Here is a 21469-nt window from a genome sequence, read left to right on the forward strand (position 1 = left end):
TTTTAAATCAGTCAGCATGAGTACATTCCAGTTTTGACTTGGCCATGAGGTCCTTGTCAGTTACGATAATGCCTCAAGTCGAGTTGTCTCAACCTGACAGATTTACTGCTTTGTTGATTTTTCTAAATCCAACAGGTGCACTTTATAAAGATCACGTGACATGTCCAATGGTTTTGGGGAGTGAGAACGATAGACATGGCCGACCATTGTTAAATTGTACAGATAAATGTGTGATATTTTTGACCACTGCTACCATTTTTGTACTTAATGCAGTTTGTGATTGCCATTGTGACAGACTTAAATCTTGCCTCTGTTAATCTTTTATGCACATTGTAAAATCTTTTATGCACATTGTATCGTATCTGTATGCTCAGATATCTAGCCCGTCTCTTCCAAGTGTATCCTTATACAGACAACTTTACATAAAGATCATTTAAAACAATCTTTTCCTCACCCCCCACCCCTTTGTCACATTTGTGAAGTATGCTCGGTGTCCATTTTTGAAACTATTCAAGTAAAGAGCAGGAGGCTTCATGTATCGAGCAGTCATCATACTCCTGCAGGTTGGGGTTCTCCCTGGCTGCAGATGGATCTTCCACACAAACACAACGGTACCCACTAGCACCTGCAGAAAATAGTTTTCGAGGAACACCTGTCCAGCTTCTTTCAACTCCACCACTGGTGAAAAGAGAAAAGGTCCATAATAATATTGCATCTCAGTAATATTTGTACATGCTCAAAGTGTTTATTTACCTTTTGGTGGAGCACCAGACCCTCCCTCCCCTTGCAGAGCTCCACTCCGAGTTACAGGCAGGAAAGCGAACCATGTCCGCCTCCGTCTTGGCTTTGAGTTGCTGGCCCGTTGCAAGCAATGACTCAACGTGTAATAGAAACTCTGTGGGCTTTCCACTTTCAGAATAGAACCGTCCTATGAGCAAACCTGAAAACATGCAGAAGTCAGTGGGTGCATTCACAATTGAAAATAGTTGTCTCATTTGTTGTCAATGACAAAACTGTTATTGGAACGGGGAAGCTATAAAATTGGTCTGGCTAACGAGAGTAATTGATTATTTCTGTAACCACTAATCTTGCATTGGATGAAAATTAGACAAGCTTGCAGTCTTAAGTTTTCCTGGCGCCCCGCTAACTGCCCTAATGCCAAGCTCCATCTGGAGTGCTGCTTTGCTAAGTAGAGGAAGGAGCAGACAAAATTAGGTGTTTCATTATCTGCAAAAGCCTTTTCAGAAATAGATTTTTTAATATATATTCAAATTTCTGGACACATTATGGACTGAACATGCACAATCACTCGGGCAATTACACACCTACAGTTTGGTAGGTCTTCTGATAGAAGAGCAGCCAGTCAAACAGGGCTACCACCTGCAATGGTGACAAACTGGACACATCATCTGTCAAGCCATTTTCTGTAAAATCGCCCGTGATGAAGGCCAGTGATGCATCTTTACCTGGGTGGAATAAACAGCCAGCATACTGTATAAACATCATTTTGACCAATTTAATGGAATTTGATACAATAATAGCATGACAAAAAACATGTACTAAATATAGTAGGGAAATACAGTTTGTTAGATCTTTTTGATAGTCAATGTTTATCCAACACAGTATATAAAACGCAATCATTACTATGTGCATTAAAGGCACAAGTAACAAGGAAATTCGAAATCACCTGCCATAAAATGATATGCACCACCAGGGCCATAATGTTTGAGGCCACTATGCACGTCAAATACCTGGCCTAATATTGCCAGGTAAATACCCTTGCTTCCTTCTCCGCCGTTGTATAACGCCAATTCTTGACTGTTCAAAAGTCGCGTAGGTGGCCCTTGAGTTGATTTGCTTTCTGAATATAAAGACCACTGGCGAGGAAAGAAAAATACAGCCAAGAACGCCGATAACAACGCCATAAATGCATAGCAAAGCATATTGTTTTATTTGCCGTGCAGCATTTTTGTTAAAAATAAAAAACCCATCGGCTCTCTTGCAGGTGCTTCCGTAAACGAAGAAGAAAGCGCGCATGCGCAAACGACTAAACAACGTTTCAGGCAAGCTCGCGAATTACTGTACGTCAATGCGGTAGTAGTCTAGGCTAGTAGGGAGAATTGTTCGCAAATTGCCCCTCTGTGGGCCGTAAGGATTAAATCGGCAAAATCTAAACCGAAACAATCATGGGCAACGCAGAGAGCGGCGGAGGTGGAGGCAGCTGCGACGACGAAGACATGGGAACGGAGAGCCCCGGATTGGCGGAAGACAGCCCGGCCTCTGCAGCCACTGGTGTCGGAGGCACCGGTCCGGGGAGAGGCGGAAAACGATTAGCGAAGAATATCTCTGTGCCCACCGTTGGGCCGCCGAGCCCCGACGTGTTCTTCGAACAAGCGAAACTAAGAGAAGCGGCGGCTCGTATTAGCGACTCAGGAGTCGTCATCCGAGAGTCTATCCTGGCAGGGAACGAAGGAGTCCTGGTCCGATGGCTGGAGGAGCGGTTAAACCGTGGAGAAGAATCCGTCAATGTTGAGCAGTTTTGTGAGATGTTGGAAAGCAGAGATGCCCCCAGAGATGAATGCGAAGAGGTATAAGCTAACACATCAAATGACATGGCTGCATATCTGCACTGGGTCTTTCACATACTGTACTTTATCACGGCATGTGCACTCAGCAAAATCAATATTGAAACAATATAACTACTTACTGTTGACTGTCAGAGAGGAATACTTTTAGATAACTGCATGCAGAAACACCTCCCAGTCCATGACACCGTTTTTTTTTTCATGCAGGAAACCAAAATATGACAATCACATCTAATGGTTTTTGTAGTGCATGCCATCCCTGTAAGCTACAATCAGATTGCTACATGAGTACTACACTTATAATGTCAATCAAAACTTTGGTTGTCATTGGCATAGTTTTGTATTGAGCCCTGATGTTACATTCATGTCGCTTTCAAAACTCTTTTATAATAACTTTCTTTCAGTTAAAATGTCATCACACTTTTTAATTAACTTAAGAGTGCGACATTGCACTGATTAGCAGGTGTACCCTGTTTTTTTTATCCAAAGTTTGGAATGAATGCAATATTGTTGTCATTGCCACTTTTACTAAGCAGGTTCATTGTCAGTGCTGTTTGAACTTTGACCGCTTTTATTCAAACAAAGAATGTGAATGAATGGTCCTACTGGTAAATGAGTTCTTTGGTTTAAAAGTAGCTTTGTTGGCGTGTACTGTAGATGGAATGCCATGGTTGTCAAAGTCATCTACCACTTTCTAGATCATCCCTTTTCCGTCAACATGAATATTATTTTGTAAGGTAGATTAGATTTACGATGCACCTTACTACTGATTTCAAATCTCACAAAGTGCTCTGCTTATCTCCGTCTTAGGCCTTTGGACAGTTTGATGCCGAGGGGGATGGGGTGGTGGATGTCGAGAGCATGCTGATTACTCTTAAGAACTCCAATGGAGCTAATCTACGGGGAGAGCTGAGTCATGTGATAAGACAGCTGCAGGCGTGCTCCCTAACCCCAGGTATGTTCACGCGTGCACGCCATTCAACACAAACAAAAAACCGGATTTAAATATGATGCCTTTGTATTGCACAGGTTTTGTTGACATATTCTCCAAGACCAAAGACAGGTTGGGGGCACATGCTTTCAAGATCCTGAAATTTTTGCACAGGAATCATATTCCCAGCAGTGCTATCCCTTTCCCCATTTTAGACGGCTACAACAGTATCTGCACCATGAGGTCCAGTGTGGTCCAAGACTTCTTGGAGTTCCTCTTGCAACGGGAAAAAGGTGAACAGCACCCTTTGATGAGAAGCGTTTGGAGAAAGTTGATCATATTAACCCCCGTAACATTCCCCCACCCACATCCAGATCTAGATATTCAGTATAGAGCAGAATTGGACCGTGACCCAGATGTGGACAAGGTGAAGGTGGTCACACAGTGCTACAGCACGATAGAAGCTTCGTCCAACGTTGCCGATGTTTACAAAATGACAAACGGAGAAACGTCATCTTTCTGGCAGTCTGACGGCAGCGCACGCTCACACTGGATAAGGCAAGCACATTGAATTCCATTCAGGGTTTTCCCTCATGATTTGACTTGGCCCATTTAGATGTTGACGTTTGTCGCCTTTCGGGTTCTCAGATTGAAACTGAAACCAGACGTGGTTTTGAGGCGGCTGGCCGTCGCCGTGGCAGCCAATGACCACAGTTACATGCCTCAGCTGATCTCAGTCATGGTGGGAAAAAATCTGCACTCCTTAGACAAGATCAGAGACGTCCGCATCCCCAGCAATGTGACGGGCTACGTGGCACTCTTGGAGAATGCCAACATCACACACCCATGTGAGTCGTCATACCTGTCGGATGAGCTCATGTCGTAATCGTTGGATGCCTTTTTAGAAAACCTATTTTGGAGAATGCGATTCAGAATGGCACCTTTGTTCTTAAGGCTAATCTTAATGTCAACTGGCCACAAAATCATGTGTTTAGTAAGTGCAAGCTGAATGAAGGCAGACTGGAATGAGGTGGTTGGAAGCAAGAGCAATCACGCCGTTTTGAAAAGAACTTTGCAGGGCTCTTGATATCCCATCATTTGTTATGTTCCTGTAACTCATTTGTTAACGAACGATCCGAAGCCTGACTTTTGCAAAGACTCATCATTCTCAATTGCCAAAGTATAATGTTTGATTTGCCAAGCTTCATTTCGCACGGTGAATGTCAAAGCAGTTCAGCATCTCTACATTGCACGTTCCATCATCAGTGTGTTGACAGCGTCCTGTGTTCCTCAACCCGCAGACATCCAAATTAACATTAAGCGGTGCCTGAGCGATGGCTGTGACACACGGATTCATGGTTTGAAGACGCTGGGCTATCAGATTACCAAGAATAAAGAGGTGTCTGTCTCAGATGCTTCAGCCATCTGGTACCTGTCACTCCTCACCTCCTTGGTCACAGCCTCGATGGAGACCAACCCTGCACTGGCTCAGACCGTGCTTCAGAGCACTCAGTAAGACACTATTTTATTTTTATTTATCGGGAATTTATTGAATGGAGTATGTTGTTCTTTTTCCCAGGAAAGCATTACAACACATGCCACCATTATCCCTCACACCATCATCCACCAAGTTCCCCAAGTTCTTCTCTTCGAACATCTTAGAAGAGGTGGATGCTTTTCTCCTCAGGATAGCAGAGTAAGGCTCCCGCCGGCGCTTCCATCATCACACTCGCGGAACACGACCTCATCGAGCTGAGGTCGCACGAGAGAGAGACAGGCTAAAAATCAATACTGTGCCTTAGTGGGCTGATGAGCCACTCCATCAATTGTACATACAGTATTGTTACATCACCTAAAAAGCCTCATGGATTTTTAGATTTATGTTATACACATAATATTTTCCAGTAGACGCTGTTTCTGTAATGACTTCAGTTTTGATGTGCTGGAATAATTATTTCTGCTATTCTTTAAACATCTAAGCTTTTACAAACCACATCAGGCAATAACTAACATTTTTTTTTTCTAACTAAATGCCCATATTTGTCATTTTGAACCTGGATAGTTGCTGTGTGAGTCCTGACGCGGAGCAGACCCTCCTCGCCTTCGCTCTGGCCAGAGGCAGCGTGGCCAAAGTCCTCCAAGCTCTTTCCTCCATCAGTGACCACTTGGAGACAGAATACAAGGCCTCCGCCCTCATCGCGTCAATGGCCGCCGTTCGTCTGCAACTCCTATATCGAAATGGTAATGTGAATTCAGTGGGTGTCAAAACAAAATATATCCATCCATATTTTTATTTTTTTTAATTCACAGGGAAGCCCCTGCAGCTCCACTTACAGGCATGTGATGCAAAGAGTAAAGAGGAGAAATCAGGACCAGAAAATATGCTTTCGGAATCCTCCACTGGAGATGGTAATCATTTCATGAGAAAATAAGAACATATTTTCTAATGTCGGTATGACCGCCACGATAAAACACAATTGATGCCCTTAAGGTTTTCTCACCGAAAGTGGCAAGAAGAAAGCCAGCGTGATCCTGTCAACCGAGGACCAGAGCAACTTTCAAGTCACTCAGATGAAAATCAACGTGAGTTTCCTCAAGAGTTTTCTCCATTTTGGGCAAATGAATGCATAACCAAGCGCCCCCTTCTGGATTTACGCCACAAGGTCCGAAAAGGGGCCATCGGGGCAAAATGCGGCTTGGTGTTTGCCTACAAAGATGACGAACCGTTTGATGCCGCCAAACATTTCAAGAGGTTCAAAAAGTACGACACGTGGGACTACAAAGACTACAAGAAGTTTGTACAAGACAAGTAAGAAGCACGCATCCAAAATGATTTGATGTTTCCCGAGCTGTCTAAAATCTTGCCTTCGGAGCTTGCCGAAAAAGTCACGAAGTAACAAAACACACTTGTTACGTTCAGTCAGTAATGCAAAACAAGTGGGTGTTTGTTGTGTGTACTATAGATACCCCACAGCAGCTTGGGGCTCTGGCCGGCTGAGTGCGCTTTCACTTAAACGCTGACACATCATGTTGTCACTTGACCTGCAGTGTGAGGATTCCACCGCTGTCCGAGGATGAGCCCATCGGCTGCTTTGAGGTGGAAGAGGACTGGAACGACGTGGAGATCAAGCTGCAGCAGTGTCGTGTTGCAAAGGTACATTTTCTCCTCACGTTGGATCCATAAACAATGTTTCATTTCAAACTTATTTAAAATTTGTATTTTTTAGTCAACTTGCTTTCACCAACGTTTCACTTTTGTTTCTGTCTTTTTAGTTTGTGATGGTAAAGTTCCTGTGCACAAGGCAGGACACAGCTGAGCGCCTCGGAGTTCAGTCCCTCAGCTTCAGCGGCTACTCGTGTAGCGGAAACCAAAAGCTTGAAGATCTCGACGAGCTCAGCTCTACCAGCACTGAGCAGTGTAAAAATCATGCCGTCACCGGCCTTTGTCTTCTCAATAAGACTTTGTTCTTCATTCAACAGCTCACACAAAATATGGTAAGTAGAAAATTTTACGCGTAATTAGTCTTAAAAAAGTGACTGAGACACCATAAAACTGAATTTTTGGTTTTGACTGATTAAAGTTGGTGTAGTATTTTTTTTTTTTATAATCCAAAAATATCCATACACTTTCGACACATAATGTGACTGGTTTCTCCTAAAGCTTAAGTGTCTTCTGGACTTCACTGGTCTTACCGTGGACCTCTTCTGGAGTTTCTACACTAAGCTGATGGTTATGTGAGTAGAAGCAGCTTCTTTTTTTTTTGTAAATTCCTTCTGGCTCAATCTTACTTGTGGCTTTGTCTCAGTGAGGGAGAAGAAGCGTTGAAAAGCAGAATTCATCTCCTGCAGTTGCTCCAGAACTGTTTCTCCATGCTGCCCAACGCGCTGAACAGCACAACAAAAGATGGGCCATCTACATCCAGCAGTGCAGAGCCTGATTGCGTCAGTGCCGTCCACCAGCTTTACTCTCACCTCTGCCACAGTATGAATCACGTACCCATAATTCATCAATATCACTTTGAGATCCCTGATACAATCATCACCCCGTTTTTTTTTTTTAGTTGTCAATGAGCCTGAGGGAACAACATTTATGGAGAAGGCCTTGCACAAGGAGGCCGTGAAAGCCATTCTAAACGGGGCAGCTGTGTTCTTCCCTGATAAACTCATCCGGCGGGACAAGCTGTTCCACATGATGGTGTGTTTACCTAGTCATTCATTCAAATGTATCATTTTATTAATTTTTGATGGTCTTTTTTTTGCAGAAGAATATCACAGAAGAGTATCAACTGCTATCCGTCAAAGTTACATTTGAGTCGCTGTGTAATTACTTCAGGTAGGTAGACCATAAATATGTGAGCACGTCACGAACAGGATGAACGTTCATCTACGTGCTCCGTGTAGTGATCTGGATCCGAGTGGCCTTCTCCTACTCCCGCCCAAAGGAGCTCCCGCTGACTTTGACATCAGCCCGATTCTAGCAGTGATGGAGACGCTTCTGCTAGTGGCAACGCAAGAGGTGAGACAAATTTTGGCGATTAAAAGACAATCAGCAATTAGCAACATTTGTCTTTTTGGAGTCCAATCTTTCTTTTTTGATTTCAAGTGTGAAGTGATGATGTCAGAGGGCAGTGACGGGCCCAGTCAGCAGACAGTGTTGCGGTCCTTGTTCTGGGCTCTTCAAGGAAGCCTCCTCTCTTGGTGCTACCTCCAACTCAAAGGAGGCACCTCCACTGCTGTTAGCATGGAATTGGCCAGAGTCATCCTATTAAAATGTAAGACCTCAAGTTCCAATGCGAATTAATTATAAATATTCTAATTCTACGGCTTTATCTGAAGTTTTGCTGTCGAATGAATTAAATGTTGATTTCTGCTCGCTCAACAGATGTGGATCAGTTCTTGGCAAGAATCAAAAGTGTACTCGGTTCCCTACTCGAAAAATACACTGGCGATGAGATTACGAACAAATTAGGCAAATCCATCATTGCCACAGTCTTCAGACAACTGGTAATTAGGTCATGATTTGGAATCAGATTGTTTTTTTTGACTTGACATAACTGAATTGACTGTAACATTTTCTCTCCGTCAGCTTATTTTCCTCCTGGAACTTTGCTCTTTGGACATTCCTCACTGTCTACTGCTTAAAAGTTTCTCCTCTCTGATTGAGCTCCTCAAAAATCTGTCCAGTGGCACAGGAGACATTTTTTCCAAGGTGAGTGTCATCTGTGTCTTACTTCTCAATGCATATGACTTCAATCAAATATGATATAATAAAATATGTGCTCTGATTACATTTTATTTTTAACCACACAATTTTCAATAATAGATTCCCCAATAAAGCATTTAAAAATATTTCATTGTTAGGTGGACCAAGAGAGCTGGCACCAACCCCAACAGCCAGTCGTGCTGAGGACCTGGACCATGGAGTCCTCTCATAACTATGAAGATAGCCGTCACGAGACCAACATCTTCACCTTCCCTGGTGCTACGTCATTTGAAGTAGAGTTTGACGAACGCTGTGAGACAGAAAAGAGGTTACAAAAGCAATTTTCTTTCCTGCTTTTTATATACCCATTTCATATTTATTAAAACCAGATCTAAATTCTTTTGATTTCCACAGGTATGACTATCTGGAATTCACAGATTCCAGAGGTGGCAAATTTCGCTATGACATGAAGGTTGGAAGCGAAAAGTGGCCAAAGGTAGGAACTCAGTCATTTCACCACAAAACCTCTTTTTACCGGTTCTACTTTTGACATGCGGATCTTCTTTGTCTTTCTAGAAGGTAACATTTGACACAGGCCCTCAGCTTCAGTTCCTCTTCCACTCTGATAGCAGCAATAACGAGTGGGGTTACAAATTCACCGTAACGGCCATGGGTCTGCCAGACATCACCATTTCGTGGATGTCTGACCTCCAGCTGCTTGTGGCTCGACTCATGGGGCGCCTCGCCTTTAGAACGCTGGCACTCAAATCACCTCATGGTGAGACGCTTGGCCATAACTGTTGTCTCAAACAACTGTCTTGTCTTTTGCAGCAAATCATTTTTCTTGTTTCTATATTTTCAATGACAACAGAAATAATACAGCATGTATATTATTTTTATATTCAGAGATACGCTCTGTGAAAGAGCTTCCATCCTGGAAGGTGTCCCACGTTCAATCTTCACCTCTGTGGAAACCCATTCTCCGACATGGCTTGCAGGAGTCAAGGGTCACAGATCAAGCAAAGACAATTCAGGTATGCTAAATAAACTATTCTGACCTCACCCACAACGTCGTGATGGTCTCACACTGTTTTTTTTGTATGTTAGATGAGCAAGTATAATCATAATGATGTAACAAGGCTCCTGGAGGACTTTGCCAGATGGAACCCTAGCCAGGAATCTTCTGACAGCGGAATCGAGCTGATGCAAAACCTTGTGCAGTCTTGTAAAAAACAGACAATGAGGAATGAACTAGCCACCGGCTCAATGGCAGACCATGCTGTGAATGCCATTTGGGCCGCCATGGTGTACCACACACCCGTCCTCATCAATGCCCTCAAGACATACAGTAATGCATAATCTTCTTCTTCCCTTCTTGTTTTTAACTACTACCGTATTTCCCGCACTATAAGGCGCACCTAAAAACTTCCAATTTTCTCAAAAGCCGACAGTGCGCCTTATAATCAGGTGCGCCTTATATATGGACCAATATTGAGCCACTACAGCAGGCGTGTCCAAAGTCCGCCCCCGTGGGACAAATGTATACATCTTATATATAGACAAAAATGGGCCATTCATTGAAGGTGCGCCTTATAATCCGGTGCGCCTTATAGTGCAGAAAATACGGTACCTCAATAGAGTAGCTGTCTCACTTACAATATTCTTTTTCCCATTTTATGAAAAGTCAATCAGGAATGCAAGTCGTGTCTAAATGAGGAATTTGTGCAGGCGTATTCAATGGCGGATAGCATCAGAACTTGGATGGTAAGGATTTGCCAATGTTGCTGTGGACTTTACAATATCTAAGAGCTTAAATTGTGATCTGTGTCTTGTGTTAGTTGGAGATGAAGCAGCGATATATTGTCGGCAAAATGAATATTCCTGATGAGAAAGAAGGAGGCACCGATGAGGTTACAATCGAGAGTTTGGGTGAGGATCCCCGCTTCTTCTCGTCTTTTATCACTGGATCGTTTATCTAACGTTTTTTTCTCTGTAGCCGGGATGTGCATCGAGAAGTGCCTCCTGCTCTTCCGATTTTCTCCTTGCGGTACGTCATGCCCCGACGGCGATTCCTCCAAAGCTGCAGAGGGCAGCGTTGCTCCGATTTCAGTCCCAGAAGACGATTTCCAAGCGAGCTCCTCACTCGAACATCCGAGCACGGCACCTACGATTGAATCCAAAGCGGTTGAGAGCCAATCCTCCAATGCCCTCAACCCCTCGTGTACGCACTGCAAGTCAGACCACAAAGGCTCCACGGAAAGTCTCTCTTCCTGGGGAGCCGGCTGTCCAGCCTCCCCTTCCGCCTTAACCCATAAAGCTCCATTCAGTCGGGCACGGCTCCGCCTCCTGTCATGCCGCTCCGTGGAAGAACCCCGCATGTGCCCCTCTATCAAAGAGCGCTACCCGCTTCTCAAGCACATACTCAACTTCATAAAGGACAACGCCCTCACAACAGCAAAGTCAGTCCGTCCCCTGTCTCTTATTGGAAAAAGTTTTGATGAATGATGCCTATTGTTTTTTTTTTTCCTTCTGTAGTATCCTGCAAACATTGTCACTGAACAAGGCTCAGGCTGTTAGTGTTTGCAAAGTCCTGGAGCTGGTTCAAGAGTGTTTGCATTCCCTGGGAAAGCCGCACCTCTTTCAAGCTCCTTGCATCTTGTTTCTTCAAGAGCTGTTGACATGTCAGAAAGACTTCACCAGGTACATCTTTGTAGAAAATTACAACAACATTTGTATTTCTATAAAAGGAAATGAAAATGTAATCCTCTCCATTGTTGACTGCTTGAAGTTGCATATTTTCCTTTTTTTTTTTAACAGTTACAAAGTAGCATTTAATTTGTTCTTGTTTTTTGTTTTAGTTATTTCTCTCAGTTGTCAGACAGCGGGAGAGAGCTTGGGGAACAAGTGCGACGTTCCTACCATCAGTTGGTGCTCATTCTGGTTCAAGCAGTGCAAGGATTCAGCAGTCTCAATGACAAGTAAGCATATTTTTATTTTATTTTATTTTATTTTATTTTATTTTATTTTATTTTATTTTATTTTATTTTATTTTATTTTATTTTATTTTATTTTATTTTATTTTAGAAAGCACACAAGTTTGTGTTATGAGTGGTAGAACCTCGTCCTTTCTCCCCAGAGCTCTTCTACCAGCCTTGTCTTGTGTGCAAACCTGCTTGTTGCACCTTCTGGACTTGAATTGGGATGTGCACGACATTCCCCTCTTCCTGAACATCAAGCTTCCGGAACTCTTACTCAGCATGTCCCAGGAGAACATTAGCGTGCATGACATTGCTATCAGGTAAAAAGTACAAGGAGAACCATTTTTCTTCATTTCTGTAATTATCAATCTAAAATGTCAACCACGTAAATGTCGTCTTTGTACATTTTTAGCCAATGGACAGAGGAGGATGAAATTGCAGATTACAAGAAGAACCAAGAGTGGATGGACGAGTGCATGGATGGCATGTTTGAGAAGTGGTATGACAAAATTGACGAAGAGGACTCGACGGAGGACAGACGAAAGGTAAGTCCATAAGAAAGTGATTGAACAATTTTGAAAAAAAAATTCCTGTCCCATCCCCAGATGCACATGTTCATCGCACGCTATTGTGACCTCCTCAACGTTGTGATTTCCTGCGACGGCTGTGAGAGGATGGCACCTTGGCACCGCTACCGATGTCTACAGTGCATGGATATGGACCTCTGCAAAACGTGCTTCCTCAGTAAGCCGCTCGACGAGTTCGATTGAAAAAGCCATCGGCATCACGTAGGATAAAAACGATTTGATGAAAGCCGAATGTGTTAACTAGGCGGTGCCAAGCCTGAAGGCCACGAGGACGAACACGAGATGGTTAACATGGAGTACGCCTGCGACCATTGCCAGGGCCTCATTGTCGGCAGCAGGATCAACTGCAACGTGTGTGAAGACTTTGACTTGTGCTTTGGATGTTACAATGCAAAGAAATATCCCGACAGGTGACACATTCAACTTCACGTCATTCTGAGTCTTCTACTATGCTCCTAACCCCCACCTTTTTTTTTTTAATCCTTCATTCAACCTTTAGCCACCTACCCACGCATCGGATCACAGTTTACCCGATGGTGACCATCCGAATAAGCGACCGCCATCGTTTGATTCAACCCTACGTCCACAACTACTCCTGGCTTCTATTTGCTGCTTTGGCACTCTACACTTCAGAAGTGATTAGTGAGAAGCAGATCGACGGCCAATCTTTGGATAGCGCCACCTTGAGCCAAGCAGCAACCCTACAGACGTGGTGCTCAAAGCTCATCACTGACTGCTTGCTCAAGGGGCAAACCAGCAAAGGTATCAAACCCATATCTAAATAAAATTAAAAAATTAAAATACTAGAATGGTGATATCATTTTTTTAATAAATCGTGTACCGTTTCTTCAACTGTGCCTGATTTCCTTTAGGTCTTCGTTGTTCAGCTTTGCTCAATCTGCTGTTGTCCAATGACTCCGCCTCCGACAGCGAGCTGTGTCCAGTCTCTCCAGAGTTCTCTCAGGATGTCAGTACCGCCACAGACACCTCATCTCTCCCTGGAAGTACTGCGGCAATCTGCTCTCCTTCATCACCCAAAGACAAGGTAGGCAGATATTCCTCGCACAACTGATGTGTGTATTTTTTTCCGTTCAGCTTTTAACACTTGTTGTCATCACACCGATAGATGAAACCATCAGAAGAGCAAAAGTCAAAGGAAGTGAGCTCTCTTCCCTCCGCTCCCGCCGAAATGTTCTTACCAGCTAGCACGACAGAGACGGAGAAAAAAAAACTTGTCAGCCAAGACACTTTGGAGTCAATCAGCCTCAGCAAGACACCCTCCATGTCTAGCGAGGACCCCCTCTCCCCCGTCATCCGACGTAAGTTTTAATACACTCGCTGATATCGCTTTCGATGAAAACATATTTTGATATTTTCAATAGCTTCCGAGTCGAGTCTGGCGGTCAACTCTCCGGCATTAGATATGGTCAAGGAGACGGGAGATCGGCTTCCTAAGGTCCCGCTCCAGGAGCATGTCTTTGCGGAATGCTCCAGAGAGAGGATCCTGGGACTTCTCGCAGCCATGCTACCGTCCGTCAAACAAGTAAGTCGGGAATTCCTGGGAGGTTTGGACTTTTTTTATGAATAATTTCTTCTTTCTGTTTTCCTAACTTTTAGGAGAAGACTTTTAGTCTACCCAGTGTCAGCTCCATCCTGCACCAACTTTTCCGGGCAGTCATTTCCAATGCCGGCTCTCTTAACGAGACCTACCATCTTACCCTGGGGCTTCTGGGACAGCTCCTCATGCGAATCCCTCCCGCAGAGGCCGACGGCGCTGTCACCGAAGCCCTCACAGACAAGTATGAGTTGCTGACGCATGGCGAGGCGGCTATTGGTGACACTCATGGATGGAAGACCACCCAGTTGCTCTTCAGCTTGGGAGCTGTTTGTTTAGACAGGTATTGTACTCTTGACTCCACAGACTACTCTTCTCATCCTGAGGATTTTTTGCAATGATTGCCAGGATGAAGCCTCCCTTTTTCTTTTTTTTTTTTTTTTCCAGTCGTATTGGTTTGGATTGGGCGTGCACAGTAGCGGATATTTTACACAATCTGAACACGTGTCCCGGTTGGCGCGCCGTCATCGCCGCCTTCACCGATCATTGTATTCAGCAGCTGCCGCAAACTCTGAAACGCACCAACCTCTTCACCCTACTCGTCTTGGTAGGCTTCCCCGAGGTAAGAAATGCAAACTGCACCACATGTTTGATTTGATTGCCTTTCATAAATGTCAGCTACTCTTGCACCTCTCAGGTTTTGTGCGTTGGCACGCAGACGGTGTTTCTTGACAACGCCAACGAACACCACACCATGATCTTACTCAAGCACTTCACGGAAACAAACCAGGCAGCTGTGGTGGATGTAAAAACTCGCAAGAGAAAAACAGGTCAGTGGAGGAACACACTCATTCTGAAAAAAGTGTAACGTTGCTAATTGTGGGTTTTAATTTTCTTTTCTAGTCAAAGACTACCAACTCATCCAGTCTCAGGATTCTACAACATGCCTCACAGGGCAAAGCGAAGGCCAGTGTTTGCCCAAGACACTCGTCAGCCGCTATCTGAACAACTTCATCTCCATCATCTGCCACCTGCTCCAGAGCAGTCAGGAAAATGGCTCTCTTGATGCTGTGGAGGCTTCTTGGGTCCTCTCTTTGGCCCTTAAAGGACTCTACAACACACTGAAGGTACCAAATAACCAAAAATAATGCGTACGCTTAAAAGTTTCATCTCGCCTTCTTCTTTTTTGTAGAAGAACGGCGTGACGGAAGCTCAGGAAGCCATTCGGCAGTCGGGATTAACCCAGCTGCTTGTGAGCAAGTGCAGCAAGGGAACAGGTTTCAGCAAGCTGTGGCTCTTACGAGATTTAGAAATCCTCTCCATCATGCTCTACTCGTCCAAGCGGGAAATCCATTCCATGGCTCAGGACCCCGAGCGGGATCAAGGAGAGCAAGACAAGGAGCACGACTCGGATCACTCCAGCAGCATAGCCGATGACGGCGATGTCAACAGGCTCGATCCGCTCGAAGGTTTAGATGAGGAAACTAAAACTTGCTTCCAGGTGATGAGGGAAACGCTTTCAGAAAAAGTAATGGAGGAAAAAAATAGTTACATATTGAATACATTTTTTTTTTTAATTCATGTGTAGATCACCAACAATGTCTTGAACACCCCTCTGCCCATTCTACGAGCCATGTACGAGTTACAGATGAAAAAAACCGACTCCTTCCTTCTGGAGGTGCACAAGAGGTCAGTCTAAAGACATTTTCGATCTTAAGATTCCCCGCCCGATTATATGACGTTCTCGTTCCTTTCCAGATTTGACGGAGAGGAAATGAAAACCGACGATACCATCCGCACTTTAGCTCAGAAATGGCAACCACCCAGACGGCCTCACTCGGAGGATCGGAACACCAAGGCTGTCGACACGGATATGATTGTGGCGTCTTGCGTTGTGAGTCATTATCCAAGAAATCATTTTTAAATTCAAATTTCAACAGAAAAAAACCATCATTTTGAATCTTATCATTTTGCAGTCGAAGCCCAGTCAATGTGAAAAAGCCACGGACGAGGTGAACGCGGTGACGCAGAGGCTCATCACCAACTCGGAGAGCGACTTGCAGATCAGTTACGCCAAACAGCGGCGCACGAAAAGCTCGGCGCTGTTGCACAAAGAACTGGACGTTCGCAGCAATAAAGCAGTTCGGCAGTACCTGGTGAAGGTCAACCACGCTATCTCCACGCTGTACGCTCGCCACGTGCTCGCCGCCCTTCTGGCCGACTGGCCCGTCGAAGCGCCGCTGAGCGAGGAGGCCCTGGAATTGAACGGCGCTTCTCACATGGCCTACATCCTAGACATGTTAATGCAGCTGGAGGAGCGGCTACTCTGGGAGAAGGTGAGCCTCAGCAGTGACTGGCAATTGGATTCCGCTGAATCTAAAATATGCTTTTGTTGTTCAGATTCTCCAAAGGGTCTTGAAAGGCTGCAGCCAAAGTATGCTGTGCAGTCTTTCCCTCACGGCTTGTCAGTTTATGGAAGAACCAGGTATGGCGGTGCAAGTTAGAGAATCCAAGCACCCGTATGACAACAACACCAACTTTGAGGTACGTGGATTTTGCTAGTTGACTTTTTTTTTTTCTTTACACCATCGCCAACATTATTAACCATTTTGAAATCTAATTTTACATCCATCCTTTGCTCAGGACAAGGTGCACATCCCAGGGGCTATTTACTTGTCCATCAAATTTGACTCCCGCTGCCACACAGAAGAAGGTTGCGATGAATTCATTATGTCCAGCAGCAGCGATTTCCTTCAGGACGTCCACATCTTCAGTGGTTCTCCACAGAAATGGTCTGATTTTGAAATTCCAGGTGAGGCTCCTCTTCCTTCTTGATGAAATTGAACAGCCTTGTCAACTTACTTCTGCGTACGTCACTTTCTCAGGTGATACTTTGTACTACAAGTTTATGTCGGACATGAGCAACACGGAGTGGGGCTACAAGTTTACAATTACAGGGGGTCACAGGGGTCGCTTCCAGACAGGTAGAGATAAACACACCGCTCTACTCAGGATGAGTCATCTTGTTAGCTCTTTTTTTTTTTCTCACCCTCTTTGTGCTTTTGCATCAGGTTTTGAGATCCTGAAGCAAATGTTGGCTGATGAGCAAGTCCTCACTCAACTGCCACTGACTGACATATGGGAGTGGCAAGTAGGCGTGGCCTGTCGTCAGACCGGGAACCAGAGACTGAAAGCCATTCACCTGTTGCTCCGCCTCTTGCAGTGTCAATCCCAGACGTGAGTGAGGAGGGGGGGTGATCACATTTAAAAATCAATGCAATATTAGTAACTTACATCTTCTGATATGTGGTCATAGCCAATGATTTCAAATTTTTGTCAGTATACAACATCATGAGACTGTCATGTCTCCTTCATGCGGATATTATATCAAGAAACTTTTGCATTTGTTTGAGCAGACTTTGCATAAAAGCCTTCATAAATGTCTCCGTGGTTAAGATTGCGTGTAGGAATTTGCCTGTGTGCAGTCTGACTGGTTCCATCTGGTCAAAAGTCCAACGGCATACACTCGTGATGTGTTCTCAAGGTTAGGGCGGATGTCCTTCAACCAAACAGAGCAGCTGTCTGGTTTTTTTTTTGCGAGACATTGGTTGGTTTGATTGGTAACATATTTTTATTTCTTATAGGACAAATAAGGAAAATACTTGAATCTTGACCCTGTGCTAATTACTTGCGTGAACTATTGTTTGATTAAACCACAACTTTTTTTTTTTTGCCTCTTCCTAAATATGGATTTTTTTTTATTTCTCCGCAGAGCTTATGAGCTGACTCTACTTCGACCTCTATGGCAGCTCTTTACGTCCATGGAAAACAATTTGAGCCAGGATCCAACCAGTATTACTGTGCTGCTACCTCTTCACCGAGCTCTCACCGAGCTCTTCTTCATTGCAGAGGCCCGCGCTATCGTGAGTAAACTATAAGCCCCCCCCTGCCATCTGGCAAAGAGCACAGTGCTGCACTGGCTCCCTGCTCACTGTCATCCATCTTCTTGCGCTGAATTATTCATAATAGTTGTCTCATGGATTATGAACGTGCAATGAGCCGGGAGTTTCCTTTTCTTACAAGGTTCGGGGTTGCTGATCTGACATTACAAAGTAATTTTAACTTCACGGATAACAGCTGTCTTATTTGTTAGTATTGAATTCCATCTTGTATTTACAGCCTCTGAGAATTTAGAATTGAAAATTGGTGAAGTACTTGTGAATACCCACCAGAGGGCAGTAGCATAACTTGTTTTTTTTTCTGGTTATTTTTCTATTGTTGATGTATTTAAGAACAAAATTATTTGTAGGATCTTTCTAAATTTCTTGTTTAACTTCATGTTGTGTGGATGGAAACGCCAGTCCTTGTTCTTTGTGAAGGAAAACATGCACACATGCAACAACCCCTTTGAGAATATATGAACCTTCAACCCCAGGAAGTGTGAGTTATATTTAGGGATTCAAATAGTATGTCACGCACTACCGAGTGTACAAATTGTGCTCGGATGTTTCCCAGCATAAACATTTTGGGAGGCTGTGAGACCGATGGCGGACCGAGGCCTCTGTCTGGACTGTGTCTAAAGGGCATCATATGCTCCATTTAGCCCTGATGTACTCTTATCCGTGTTCCTCAAGCAACTTGCGTCTCTTCCGTAGTCCTAACGGAATCACACTTCACTTTGTTTAAGGTTTGCATAAAGTGTCCATCCAACTATGCATCTATTTGAACTTGTTGCATCTTTGTCTTATGCAGACACAGGGCGTCCTCCAGGAGTACTTGTTAGCGATGACCACCGATGAACACCTCTTAAATCATACAGCACTGGTAAACTATGAGATTTTATCTACCCATAGTCATCCATTCAAATTCCAATTGCCCGTCGGTTGTTGTCACATTGTACGCTCAATTTCATAAACAACTGCTCAGTTGATTGCACAGTCAAGGCCGAGGTGTCTTTATGGAGTGACTCATCAAGCTGGTGATGTCCAGCAGAGCTCTTGCGCTCCTCCCCCTCCCTCCCTCTTGTTTTGAGTGTGTGGGCAGCACTCAGAGGACTAATGTATTTGGTAACTAATTACAGTCCATTATCATTTGTGTCAGAGCACGCCTCTGCCTTCTCTATAATTAACCTTAAATACAACCTAAGGGTGGAGCAAAGGTGCAGAGGTAATGCGGGGAGGGGAAAAAAAAACAATGTAGGTGGTTCTGTTTGTATGCTTACCTAATACCTGAATAAAAAAAAAAACAATTGATTCATTTCATATAACAAAAAAATTTGCAAAATCTTGTGGTAATATTCTCCCCGTGTATTTGATCGGCACACTGATTGCTATTCATTTTGTCGTGTAGGCTCTGAAGAACATCGCCGCCATCAGCCTGGCTATCAATTACCCTAATAAATCGACCAAGCTGCTGAACGTGTCCGAGTAAGAGAGATCCTGCCGGAGACATATGAGGGGAGCAGCCTAAGGGAGGAGGGAGTAAACGCTCCCTAAGCAGCCAGTGCTCTTTTTTCCTCTGACAGGAAACGCACCGGTGACTTTTTGCAGTAATCTGGAATGGAGCTGCGTGAGGCAGACTTAACAAGCACTTTTTACACTTACTCACAACCCCCTTTGCCTTAGATGAAGCCTACAAGTCCACATGTGCACGTCACATGTAAATACTGTGGGATTTTTTTTTTTTTTTTTTTTTTTTAATCACATATTTTTTACTGGATCATGTCACGCTGAAGGACTTGACAAAATCCCAACTGTCACGAAAACATGCTCTTGCCTTTAAGAAAAAGTTTTTTTTTCAACAAGTAGTTGAAGCGCAACTAACACAACCTAGAAACGGGTCACACTGACGCCTTGGTTGTCTCAGCAGACATGCAGAGCATCCTAAAAATACTGTCCAGGACAGTGAAGCAGGAAAAAAAAAAAGGGGGGGGGGGGGGGGCTGTGTCACTTTCGATATTTTCTTTCCTTTCCAGATAACTGACACAGGAACTACCATAATATATATATTTTTTTTGGGGGGGGGGCTTTTGTTCCAAGGTTTAATCAGTGTCTCGTGCCAGATAAACGTGATGCCTTGTCGTGGCATAGAACGGGAATTAGGATTACAGATGAGGGAAAACTCGGATTAGTGTTTCTCTCCTAACTTTATTCAAGTGCAGTATCCTCAAGGGACTTCTCAGTCAATTAAGAAAAAGCAACCGTAATGTCGTATCATGGGAACGAAAAATAAGACTTAAATCTCTTAAAGGTCTTTAGTTTTATCCACAGACTTTAATTTATTGTCGTTTTACGACGTGTACCTGAAAGTTTGATAGTCCTGATGTCAGACCAAGCGGGGCCACGATTAAGCGTACACAAGACGTTGTGTATAGTAGAGTAAACACTCTTGGAATTAAAAAGAAAGGACAGTCGTCAGAAACAGAAGAACAAATTGGATGATGGGATAGCTCCTTTTATGAAGATATTTGCAGGAGAGGAGGTTCAATCACGTGACTGGAGTGAGAGGAGTTTGTTAGCCAAATGCAGACAGTATCATGCACTTTTTTTCTTGTTCTCCACAGGGCAGATTTTGGGGTGGTTGTTTTTCATTTCAGATTTAAAAAAAAAAAAATATTCAGTTGTAGGAAAATTGTTTATGCCAAAGAAATCCACAGCCGTGAGAATCTCCAAATGGGCTCCTAGCTGAGTTCCCTTTAGTTTATTACATATCACTTCAAAACGAGACGAAGTAACCTTTGTAGAAATGTTTCTTAATTTTTCTTTTTTTAACTTTTTTTTTTTACTTTTTGGATGACAGAGTGAGTAGGAAAGCGTTGTGCTTTTGTTCACGCCAACATTATCTTGAAATAAATGATTTCAGGGAAGAGGTGAGTTAGGCCTCCTCCTGGCTTCCATAACGCCTCACCAATCTACAACGTGCCTAAGATTAACAATCAAGCAATCATAATTTAACAAGTGGGGCGTATTCATTTGATTACAATGTTTTCTTTTGAAGTTCTACTTTTAATGTCGCATTGTTTTCCTTGAGGATGCTGGATTCTACTCATTTGAATGTACGTACTGTATCTTGTGAATATTAAATAGCTATTCCTTCTAAATATCATCGCTATCGGGCACTAACAGATGGACACTTTGACTCGGATTTTGTATGCATGCCACATTCAAGGCAAAAACAGTACTACTAGGGTTGAGTCGTTTCTAATAATAATGAAAAAAATAAAAGCATAGAAATGACATCAATGCAACCCATACAATGTGCTGTCTTCTTTTTTTTAATGTGAAATATTTCTTTGGAGATATGTATTGATTACTAAAATGACATCACTTGGACGACAGCGGCTTTTTAAAAAAAAAAAAAATGCATGCTTGTTTTTGCACACAACCTGGTGTGACCTCTCATCCACCGAGCTTAATCTGTAGCCTCGGAAAATACCGTAATGACGATCGCTGAGGCGATAATGACATCAAATGGAGGAAATACTCAATAAGGCTCCAGATGATTTGGTTCTTCTCTCTATGCTCCCCCACTGGCATGATGAGTCAGTTCTCCCTCCTCTTGCTACTCCTCGTGTTATCATTTTGAAGAACGATGGGCTCAAATGACTCCATTTAGCTGTAACAATTGGATT

The 21469-nt window shown here is 43.7% G+C and overlaps 2 protein-coding genes across 2 annotated transcripts; one reads left to right on the forward strand and one right to left on the reverse strand.

Annotated features, from left to right (window-relative positions):
• Positions 1 to 209: 209 nt before the first annotated feature.
• cyb5d2 (cytochrome b5 domain containing 2) lies at positions 210 to 1966 on the reverse strand. The gene is made up of 4 exons (XM_049741681.2): positions 1688 to 1966; positions 1326 to 1466; positions 754 to 940; positions 210 to 678 (listed from the first exon to the last, which is right to left on the reverse strand). The coding sequence occupies exons 1-4, from the start codon at positions 1941 to 1943 to the stop codon at positions 507 to 509; spliced, it is 756 nt and encodes a 251-aa protein (XP_049597638.1). The 5' UTR covers positions 1944 to 1966; the 3' UTR covers positions 210 to 506.
• Positions 1967 to 2186: 220 nt separating this feature from the next.
• On the forward strand, positions 2187 to 21094 carry zzef1 (zinc finger, ZZ-type with EF hand domain 1). Its single transcript, XM_049741678.1, has 54 exons — positions 2187 to 2588; positions 3396 to 3540; positions 3615 to 3809; positions 3891 to 4074; positions 4165 to 4364; positions 4818 to 5028; positions 5096 to 5212; positions 5579 to 5757; positions 5827 to 5925; positions 6008 to 6099; positions 6180 to 6325; positions 6565 to 6670; positions 6790 to 7011; positions 7178 to 7251; positions 7323 to 7498; positions 7578 to 7711; positions 7779 to 7849; positions 7918 to 8032; positions 8120 to 8288; positions 8399 to 8520; positions 8603 to 8725; positions 8878 to 9047; positions 9134 to 9215; positions 9296 to 9497; positions 9626 to 9753; positions 9827 to 10067; positions 10404 to 10483; positions 10558 to 10648; positions 10716 to 11178; positions 11255 to 11419; positions 11578 to 11697; positions 11856 to 12017; positions 12110 to 12242; positions 12303 to 12441; positions 12529 to 12694; positions 12784 to 13046; positions 13157 to 13329; positions 13411 to 13603; positions 13667 to 13827; positions 13902 to 14182; positions 14287 to 14461; positions 14537 to 14669; positions 14743 to 14966; positions 15032 to 15340; positions 15428 to 15528; positions 15598 to 15733; positions 15816 to 16175; positions 16240 to 16383; positions 16483 to 16651; positions 16725 to 16823; positions 16911 to 17076; positions 17612 to 17762; positions 18592 to 18663; positions 19189 to 21094. The coding sequence occupies exons 1-54, from the start codon at positions 2187 to 2189 to the stop codon at positions 19267 to 19269; spliced, it is 9015 nt and encodes a 3004-aa protein (XP_049597635.1). The 3' UTR covers positions 19270 to 21094.
• The last annotated feature ends 375 nt before the right edge of the window (positions 21095 to 21469 follow it).

The sequence above is a fragment of the Syngnathus scovelli genome, chromosome 15 (assembly GCF_024217435.2).
Source record: "Syngnathus scovelli strain Florida chromosome 15, RoL_Ssco_1.2, whole genome shotgun sequence".
Classification (NCBI taxonomy): domain Eukaryota; kingdom Metazoa; phylum Chordata; class Actinopteri; order Syngnathiformes; family Syngnathidae; genus Syngnathus; species Syngnathus scovelli.

What these genes read in the sequence shown, in the direction of transcription:
- zzef1 (XM_049741678.1), top strand. Translation starts at nt 2,187, where the DNA reads ATGGGCAACGCAGAGAGCGGCGGAGGTGGAGGCAGCTGCGACGACGAA. An exon ending in CAGAGTCATCCTATTAAAAT is followed by an intron (nt 8,289 to 8,398) that starts GTAAGACCTCAA and finishes CTCGCTCAACAG; the next exon opens with ATGTGGATCAGTTCTTGGCA. An exon ending in CAATGCCCTCAAGACATACA is followed by an intron (nt 10,068 to 10,403) that starts GTAATGCATAAT and finishes TTTTATGAAAAG; the next exon opens with TCAATCAGGAATGCAAGTCG.
- cyb5d2 (XM_049741681.2), bottom strand. Translation starts at nt 1,943, where the DNA reads ATGCTTTGCTATGCATTTATGGCGTTGTTATCGGCGTTCTTGGCTGTA. An exon ending in TGCATATCATTTTATGGCAG is followed by an intron (nt 1,467 to 1,687) that starts GTGATTTCGAAT and finishes TATTCCACCCAG; the next exon opens with GTAAAGATGCATCACTGGCC. An exon ending in GTCTGGTGCTCCACCAAAAG is followed by an intron (nt 679 to 753) that starts GTAAATAAACAC and finishes TCTTTTCACCAG; the next exon opens with TGGTGGAGTTGAAAGAAGCT.